This window comes from Borostomias antarcticus (assembly GCF_949987555.1).
Source record: "Borostomias antarcticus genome assembly, chromosome: 15".
Classification (NCBI taxonomy): Eukaryota; Metazoa; Chordata; class Actinopteri; order Stomiiformes; family Stomiidae; genus Borostomias; species Borostomias antarcticus.
Genome location: NC_140248.1, coordinates 15,944,681 through 15,954,837, shown reverse-complemented (window position 1 = coordinate 15,954,837; position 10,157 = coordinate 15,944,681). Strand labels below are relative to the sequence as shown.

Genomic DNA, 10,157 nt, shown 5'->3' with positions numbered 1-10,157 from the left:
ATGGACAAACAGCAAGGCCAGATAGGGCCCAGCCATGGTAGGCAACCCATCTAGGAGAAGGTCACTCTGAACAAAAACCAGGGAGGCTTGGCGAACCCGAAATCTGAACAACTAAGCCTGCTAAGACCCCCCATGGAGTCTTACAGTTAACCCCCCCTGAACATTATGGAGACACACAACAGTCCAAATATACTTCCAGTGGCGGAGAGACAGCAGGAGCTTGACAGCGGACTGCGGTGCTGGTCCCCCTCCAGGCGGGCGGTATGATGACTGGACCCCAAACCCGGTTTGTTCCAGTCTGATGACAGCCCTCAGTCCAGAGCACTATAGCGTTGCAGGAGACCACTGAGAGTACACCGGAGCTCAGACCCAATCATGTACAGCGGAGCGGGAAGGAGCTCGTTCATCACCTCGACTGCATGACGCAATGAGGCCCAGGCAACGACAGGAGGTGTGGGACTAATGCTGAGGCTCCCGAGTGCGTAAGGCTCTCCTTCAGTATCCGTATCCTTTTCCTACCCCCACCCTACCCCCGACCCCTGCCTCTCCCTGGACCCAGGCACGCTCACACTCACCCTACCCCCGACCCCTGCCTCCACCTGGACCCAGGCACACTCACCCTACCCCCGACCCCTGCCTCCACCTGGACCCAGGCACGCTCACACTCACCCTACCCCCGACCCCTGCCTCTACCTGGACCCAGGCACGCTCACACTCACCCTACCCCCGACCCCTGCCTCCACCTGGACCCAGGCACGCTCACACTCACCCTACCCCCGACCCCTGCCTCCACCTGGACCCAGGCACGCTCACACACACACACAGACATACACCAGTCCTGGGCTCAGATCCCCTTCCCCTCACCCTAACCCGGGTCCGTATCATTTTCCTACCCCGATCCTACCCCTGACCCCTGCCTCTATCTGGGCCCAGGCACACTCACACACACAGACATACACCAGTGTTTGCCATGTCTCTCCTATGATGTTTTAGCCCTTATTGCTCTGAAAATTTTTATTTAATGTAATTTATTGCTCTATAAATGTTCTTAGCCGTTAGACAAACATACTCCAGGAGCTTGCTCAATTGTCTCGTTGAGAGGGGTCAGGGAACAATTTTACAGCTCACTTTTTTGGCCCCTGGGTGATACTGTTTTTTTTTGCTTCCCTCTGGAATATGTAGGGGTGGGACCTATGCCCACCTCCCCTGTTCTCTGTAAAGTGCATTTTGTTGCCTCTGTGTATGAAATGTGCTATACAAATAAAGCTTTGATTGATTGATTGATTGATTCAGGTTGAAAAGCACAGCGAAAGGATCCTTACAGATCCCAACAGAGTTTGACGGCAACCCGGTCACGACCATCATGGCTGTGTATTCACCCACCAGCGGATTGCTACTCTAAGGTCCTCGTAGGCTGAGGCTATGTACTGAGGCCCCTGTGGTCGATCGACACGGTCACGGCTCTTCTCTGTCCTGGCCCCGCAATGGTTGAATGAACTGCCCACTGATGTCAGGACAGCAGAGTCGCTGCCCATCTTTCGTTGCAGGCCCAAAACTCATCTCTTCAAGAAGTACTACAACAATACTCCCTATTGTATTGTATTGCTATTCTTGCACTTTGCCTTCAGCACTAGATTATGCTCATAGTCACTTGTTTAAAAAGAAGATGCACTTGTGAGTTCTGGCAAGTAGTAGTTCATTGGCTTTTCCTATGTTAAATGCAATTATTGTTAGTCGCTTTGGATAAAAGCGTCTGCTAAATGACTGTAATGTAATGTAATGGGGCTCTGTCCTGGGGTCAGCAACAACAACAGAAAAAACACTTTATTATCAGCCCCAAAGGCCTGCTACAACATCTGAAAGGTTGTAATTTAAAAAAAATAAAATAAAGGTTTTACTATGTCTGGGTTTTACAGGGTTAAGTCCTGTGATTCTTATTTTTTGGATGATGGTTGAGGTCATATAGGACTAGATCATACGTTAAAGTGATATTTTCTTTACTTTTATAGGCAAGTAAAGCCCTGAAGTTACACACTCCGGTACAGCAGGTGGCGGTATGTAGGTGTATACGTCAGCGAGGAAGAAGAAGAACATTCGAAAGATTGTATGCGGAAGTAGCGTCATGCACAGCTAGAACCAACCAAGTGGCTGTTTTTTTGGCGACTCGTTTAAAATCCATTTGCTCCTTAGTTTTTGTTTTATTATTGAATCGTAAGTACAGTTGTTTATTCATTCTGATTCTACACGTTATGTAAAGTTGATATCTTATAATTCATTGTATAAATTTAATCGTATGAGGGGTTTAGTTTTGAAACAACGCTGGTGTGTTTTGAATGCAATAGCGTAGCTAGCACTAGCCTACTAGTTAGCTAACTTTGACTAATGCTAGATCGTGTCTCCTCTTGCAGGCTTGGCATACAACCATCCCCCCATGTCTGCTTACAAAGATGGTTACAGCTTGTGTCTCCCTGGCCCGCACTCACCGGACTGCCATGCCTCCCCCATGTCAGAGCTCGCCCACTGCTTCACTGGCCTCAGTGCATTTCAGACAGGGTAAAACATGCATTCACCTGCCTTTTCTGCAGCCTGCTAACACGATTACTGTTTTTATTAATGTTACTCTCATGCATTATCCCCAGTGATACTCCACGAAGGTGTCTGGACCTCTCCAACATCAGCACTGGGAGTCCAGATGCAGGTGCTGCTCAGGGATCTCCACAACAAGGTAATATTCACAGAGCCTACTGTAGGTCAATCAACTAGATTTCTATCACAGGATATTTTAACAACTCAGTAACCACAAACATTCAGATCAGGGATTCAGATCACAAATGCAAGTGGCCAATGCTGCTGCGAGCAGAGAGAAGTCAGTCAAATATTTCTTTTTGAGGAAAAAAACAAAGGCCATTCCATATAAAATATCTGAAAAGAGATAATTTGGGATGACACCCACAAGGGCCCAGTCTGCCCAGCTCAATCCCCTAAATCAGGTCAAATCAGATTAGGAGATTTCATTATCCCAACCTTTATGCTGCATTTCAGTTTGCGGACAACACCACTGTGATAGGTCGGATCTGAATCAGCCTTCCACCCGGAGGTGTCAGACCTAGTGACATGGTGTCAAGACCACAGCCAGACCCTGAACATTAGCAAGACAAAGATTGGATACTCAATCCCCCCCCCCCCACACACACACACATCATCATCCTCAACAACAGAGAGGAAGTGGAGAGGCTGAGCCACTTAAAATTCTTAGGGATGCAGATCTCCAATGACCTGACCAGGACCCAGGACACACAACACAAGCATCCTAAACAAGGCACGATAACGCCTCTACTTTCTGAGGTGCCTGCGGAGAGGAGGAATGAGCACACAAACACTTGAACTTCTACCGCAGCATCATTGAGTGTCCTGACTGGAGGCATCACAGCCTGGCACGCCATCCAGAGGAGACAGCACAGAAGATCATTGGTGTGGAGCTCCCAGCCATCGAGGATCTCTACAACCAACACTACCGCAGAAAGACCATCTCCATCACAAAAGACAACAACCACCCCAGCTACCACCTGTTAGCACCATCTCGCTAGAGAGACGGAAGATGGCTGAGCATCATGACCACGAAGGAGAGGTTCTACAACAGCTTCTTTCCTGACGTGGTGCACAAGCTCAACAACCAACAGCAACAGTAGAGTAGACCACCACTGAAGACACCCCTTGGACGACCCCTCTCACCTCCACCCCCTGCCTTCGCATTTATATGAGGTGCCTTCGCACCCCCTAAGAGAGTAGACCCCCTCTCACCCCCACCTCCCCTGACCAACACCTGATCACTTAGAACACCTTGCACCTTGTCTATACAATAGACAACAACAGTTGACTCTGTACTACTGTACATTTGATCACTTGAATCAACACCTGACAACACTTGAACAATTGAATACTTTGCCTATACAATAGACAATAACAATTGACTCTGTACAACTGTATACTTGAATCTTAATAATTTCACCACCTACTGTATATTACGGCCACAGTCTCTCATCCATGATTGGATGGAATAAGTAGATGAACCCTTATAATGTAAAGTAGAACCTTATAATGTAGTTGCGTACCTAGCAACTGGAATGAGGAATTGATTAGTGCTGATAGGATATTGTAAGGACAGTGATGAGATGAGAAGAATTCCAAAGTACCTGTACTGGTTATACATGGCAAAATAAACTTTCTATTGTGTTCTATTTCTTCTTTTTGTTACAGACAAGCCTATCGCTCTTCCCATGAACTCTGACTCTCCTGTGCCAAGGTAACCTGCTCTCTGTTCCTCTTTCCCTCAAAAACCCTGCTCCACACATCAAAAACCTGCTCCACACATCAAAACCTGCTCCACACATCAAAAACCTGCTCCACACATCAAAAACCTGCTCCACACATCAAAACCTGCTCCACACATCAAAAACCTGCTCCACACATCAAAAACCTGCTCCACACATCAAAAACCTGCTCCACACATCAAAAACCTGCTCCACACATCGGCAATCAATCACGCTGTGTGTTTCTGATCTGTTTCAGGAACAGTCGAATGAAGAAGCTGCGATCTGTCCTGGTAATAAACACTGTAATAATGTATACACGCTTTATTGCAGAATGTTGACACAGTGATTGTAACGTGTGTTATTATGAGGTTGTAAGCACCTCGTCTCTTCTCTTCTAGCCCAGGCTGCTGTGTAGCAGCCCTAAGGTTGTTTCCAGCCAAGCTTCATGCAGCAGCAAGGAGAACGTGAGTGAATATAATTCTTGAAATTCACATTATCTCAAATAATCAAAATCTCAAATTATTCTTGGGGAAGTAAGTGAGTGTGCCATACTAGCTGCTGTTTACATACGATCCTGTGAAAATATGAGACAGGAGAAGTGACCTATAATTTTCCCTTTCCTTCTTTTATGTAAATAATACCTTTTTGTTTTAATTTCCCAGTCCTTATAGGCCTTACTGCAGTATACTTATTTAACTATTTCAATCATTATGTTGTATCCTGTTCTCGATTATCACCATTTTGCTTTGGCAACAGATACCATTGTATTTAAAGCTAATTTGAAATTGAATATAATTCAGATATCCCGAGACCACCGGCCACTTGTATTAATGCACCACCAGTGACCACTAGATGTCAGTATAGTTCTTCCAAACTTTTTTCGGTCTGCATTTTGTCAGGTTGGGATATGGTCAGATGTACAGGTTTGTCAGATACTAGATAACGAGGCAGCAGAGGTCGTGTGAATGACCTCTGCTGCCTCGTTATGGCTTCTCCTGTGCTCAGGTGCCCCCTAGACAGAGACGACGGTCAACGTCGGGTTTGCTGCCTCCTCTGGAATCCCAGCTCCAGGGCGACGCCCAGTCCTGCGTCTTGGGGAGCCCCATCTTCCTCCCCCCCTTCTCGCCCACCCACCACCCCCCAGGGGAGACGGAGACGGATACGGATGGCTTCATGGAAATCTTGGAGCAGGAGTCTGAGGAGGTGACCTGGCTCCTCAGCCCCTTGCCTTATTGTATATTTATGACTTCTTTCCTATTTGTAACCTCTCCTCCTCACCTCACCACGGCGGTCTGTCTGCCCTCCGGCCTGCAGGGGTCAGCGGCGGCCTCCATGTCGTGCAGCATGGCGCAGCTGCTCTCAGAACCGCTCATGAATGAGGAAGTGGATCTCTCCTCTGTAAGTAGCTGTTGTTTCTCATATGCTTACTAGCTATGGTTAATTGACCGTTAAGTGTATCATTGAGGGTGACGGGTCAGCGTAGCTTGAATGATACAGTCTAGCAAATGTGTTCGCTGTTGGGGCGGCTGTGGCTCAGTGGTAGAGCGGGTCGTCCAATGATCGCAGGGTCGGCAGTTCAAATCCCGCCTCCTCCCGCCTCCTCCAGTCCACATGTCGAAGTGTGAGCAGGCTAGCACCTTGCATGACAGCTGCCGCCATTGGTGTGTGAATGGGTGAATGAGAGGCCTTCATTGTAAAGCGCTTTGGATAAAAGCACTCTATAAGTGCAGTCCATTTACCATTACCATGTTCACGTCATCTACCTGTACCGGGAATAAAGATAGAAGTTGTGCCACAATCTTAGCGCTACACAACTAATAGGGTCAGATGAGTAACCAGTTCACATGACCTCCGAGGCGTCTCTCCCGCCAGGTCTCTCTGAGTGTCCAGGGGGGCCGGCGTCTCTTCCGCTCCCCCTCCATGCCCGAGCGCCTGCAGCGTCCGGCGGGGAAGAGGACCTCCAGCTCCCCGGCCGCCGCCGTCCGGCCCTTCAAACGCCACTGCACCTTCGCGGTGATCTCGGAGGAGGCCCGTCAGGGGGACCAGGAGCCCGGGGCGGCCAGACACAGGAGGGTAGGGATGGGTCAGGAATCGGGCCCGCGGGGGACGGCTGTGGTCCGTTTGCGTGTCTGACTTGTCGGTGTGCCTCCCTCCCTCAGCACCTGCTGAAGAAGACCCATTCTCTGTGTGAGGTGCAGACGGGCGGGGATGCGGTCAATGCTGAGCTCATTGGTGATTTCAGCAAGGTGAGAAAGCTGCTGGGAAACCCCGCAAGCAAATGTTGTGGCCCAACATATTTTCAGTGTTTGAGTCAGTGTTTTTCTCTGCTAGCACAGAATGTTATTGATCAATGTTGATTAAAATTGACGTTTCCTTCTAGATGTACGCCCTTCCAACAGTTACAGGGAGACACCAGGACCTGAAGTATATTACAGGAGAGACTGTGAGTCTACTTATCATTTTGCTCCATGCTTAGTATGGCCTTTCTCCGGTGCATCAGAAAAGTATTCATATCCCTTCACTTTGTCAACATTTTATGTTACAGCCTTATTCCAAAATTGATTAAATTCTTTTTTCCCCTCAAAATTCTACACACAATACCCCATAAAGACAAAAAAATTTCAAAAATGTTTTGAAATTTGACTTGGTTTCTGCTCTTCCATGCACTGTCAACTGTGGGACCTTTATATAGACAGGTGTGGGCCTTTCCAAATCATGTCCAGTCAATTGAATTTACCACAGGCAGACTCCAATCCAGTTGTAGAAACATCTCAAGTATGATCAGTGGAAACAGGATGTAACTCCCTGCAACTCCCTCCTTGCTGGGGCCCCGGTGTCAGTCTTAAACCCCTGGAACTTGTCCAGACAGCTGCCGCTCGCCTGGTGTTCAACCACTCCAAGTTCTCCCACACAACTTCCCTCCTCCGTTCCCTAACTCTGGCTCCCTGTAGCGGCTTGCTTCCAGTTTAAAACTCTGACACTAGCTTACAGGGCAATGAAAGGAACAGCCCCCTCCTACCTCCAGGCCATGGTCAAACCCTATACCCCCTCCCAACCGCTACGCTCTGCTACCTCGGGGCGACTGGTTGCCCCATCACTCCGAGGCCCCTGCGGTCGATCGACACGGTCACGGCTCTTCTCTGTCCTGGCCCCGCAGTGGTTGAACGAACTGCCCACTGATGTCAGGACAGCAGAGTCGCTGCCCATCATTCGTCGCAGGCTCAAAACTCATCTCTTCAAGAAGTACTACAACGATCCTCCCTCTTATGTGTATTAGATTGCTATTCTTGCACTTTGAGATCTTCGTCTCAGTGGTTGGTCTAACAATGAGTCTGACGAATCCCGTATAATAGCAGTTTGGACCCCCCTTATATAACCTTGACCGATCTTACTCCACCTACACCTCCAACTACCAATCAGCTCCCATCACCCCATACATCAATGGGCCAATGAGGCCTTGAACCATACATCACGAACCATACATCACAACCTTATAAGGTATATGTCAAAAACATCACATGATTTCCAGTCAAGATTGCTTCATGTCATGCCCCCCCCCCTCCACCTCCCCGTCTGGGCTGTCAGGTGGTTTCCAGTGAAACCATAACTTGGTAACTTTCCACTGTGAAATGGGGAACTTGTGACAGGCGCGCCCTACATGTTGTACATGCGATCCCTGCGGCCGTCTCAGGGTCAGGGTCAGAGAGACTAGCCTCTCTTCCTGACTGGGACGGCCCTTGGACGGGGGACTGCTCCCCCGCTACCTCCACCTTCCCCATCCCCTCGGCCCGCATCTTCTTATCTCCCTCGCGCCTCCGATCTCTTCTCTTTGGCTTCCAGTTCCCCATCTTGCCCCTCTGATCCCGCTCCTCCGCCTGTCTGGTCGGATCCCGCCCCTGGTTCGGAGACCAGGGTCTCTCTCCATAGTCCCCCTTCTTCTCCGGCCATTTCCTCGGAAAGGTCGGAAAGGGGGATGGGGCCCGGGGCTCCAGCTGCTCCATGGACACGGAGCGCCTCGGAAACCACCGCCGGTTCAATCGAGCAGGGGGGGGTGAGGATTCTCGCTCAGGCGTTGGGCTGCGTCGCCGCCTAGCAGGGGTAGGCGATGGTTCCCGCTCAGGAGTGGGACTGCGTCGTAGGCCTGGTGGGCCTGGACGCTCATACCCATGCGGAGTAGGCCTCAGGCCCTGCTCGTCCTCGGGCCGTCGACGAATGGTTCTTCCACCTTCTCGCGGTGAGGGACCCGCCGGTTCATGCTGAGGGTGTGAACTCTGAGGTCGGGCCTGTTGAATCATGCTAATCTCACAGGTTCTCATGGACACTTTCATCCGAGAGGGACCCTGGGATTGCGACTCAACCTCGCCCCATTTGACACCTTCAGCACTAGATTATCCTCTTAGTCGCTTGTTTTAGAAAGAAGATGTACTTGTGAGTTCTGGCAAGTAGTAGTACATTGGCTTTTCCTACATTAAATGCAATTATTGTTAGTCGCTTTGGATAAAAGTGTCTGCTAAATGACTAATTGTAATGAAGGGATATGAATACTTTCCAGATACACTGTATATGCAGTCCTATACCCACACGATTATACTTGAGTTAGTTTTGGTTAAAGTGATGTGTTTTTGTTTGTTGCTGGCCCTGTTATGGCGTGCTGTCCCAGATGTGTGCCCTGCTGGAGGGGAGGTTCAGCTCCCTGGTCGAGTCCTTCGTCCTGGTGGACTGTCGCTACCCCTACGAGTTCCAGGGAGGACACATCAAGGTGGGAAGTTGGAAAATTACCAATTGCCTCTGGATGCTTTTTTACTTGCTCATTCTATTTCATTGAGAATGTTGTGTGTGTGGAGTGTGGTGTGTGTGGTGTGTGTGGTGTGTGTGGTGTGTGGTGTGTGGTGTGTGTGTGTGTGTGTGTGTGTGTGTGTGTGTGTGTAGGGTGCGTTGAACCTGCCGAACACAGTGGAGGCGGTGGCGTTCCTGCTGAGCCGGAGGCTGAGACCGCGCTCCCCAGACAAGAGACTGGTCATCGTGCTGCACTGTGAATTCTCCTCTGAAAGAGCCCCTCGCACGTGAGACCCCAAACCTCTGTGTAACACGTGTGTGTGTGTGTGCATGAGTGTGTGTGTGTGTGTGTGTCTGTCTGTCTGTCTGTCTGTCTGTCTGTCTGTCTGTCTGTCTGTGTCTGTGTGTGTGGGTGGGTGGGTGTCTGTGTGTGGGTGGGTGGGTGGGTGTCTGTGTGTGGGTGGGTGGGTGTGTGTATGTGGGTGGGTGGTGTGTATAGGCGCTTCTGGGTGTGTCTTTACGTGTTTGATTTTCAGTTACATTACCGTAGTATGTGATCCTCCTGAGTCAGTCCAGTCTCCCGAGAGGCCAGTCTCCTGAGAGGCCAGTCTCCTGACCGCGTCTTCACCTCCAGGAGCCGTCTCCTGCGCAGTGAGGACCGCAGCGTGAACGAGTACCCGGCCCTTCACTACCCAGAGCTCTACATCCTCCAGGGCGGCTACAGAGACTTCTACCACTCCCACCAGGTACACCAGAACTGACACTACAGAAATGTCTCTGTCTCGGTTCCATTTAAAAACAGACACTTTTAAAAACAGACACTTAGAAAAAAAAAATTGGAGAAAAAAAAAGAAATATATATATATATTTTTTTTTTAAACGAGCTTTTGTTTGGTGTTTTTTGAGCGTGAACTCTGGTCCTCCCAGGAGCACTGTGATCCCCGGTCCTACTGTCCAATGCACCACCAGGACCACCGGGAGGAGCTGCTACGCTGCCGGACCCACAGCCGGGCCTCCGTGGAGGAGCACCGGCGCCGCCAGCTCCTCCTCCGCCTTGCCAAACACTGA

General features: G+C 49.7%; 1 protein-coding gene across 1 annotated transcript; it reads left to right on the top strand.

The window, feature by feature from the left end:
- Positions 1–10,157, top strand: LOC311318855 (M-phase inducer phosphatase 1-B-like; the record flags this gene model as incomplete). Its single annotated transcript, XM_084450288.1, has 16 exons — positions 1–37; positions 2,409–2,553; positions 2,640–2,725; positions 4,258–4,303; positions 4,570–4,603; positions 4,712–4,777; positions 5,319–5,352; positions 5,458–5,516; positions 5,628–5,711; positions 6,186–6,386; positions 6,473–6,559; positions 6,694–6,756; positions 8,974–9,072; positions 9,243–9,376; positions 9,724–9,835; positions 10,017–10,157. The coding sequence occupies 16 exons, from the start codon at positions 1–3 to the stop codon at positions 10,155–10,157; spliced, it is 1,428 nt and encodes a 475-aa protein (XP_084306414.1).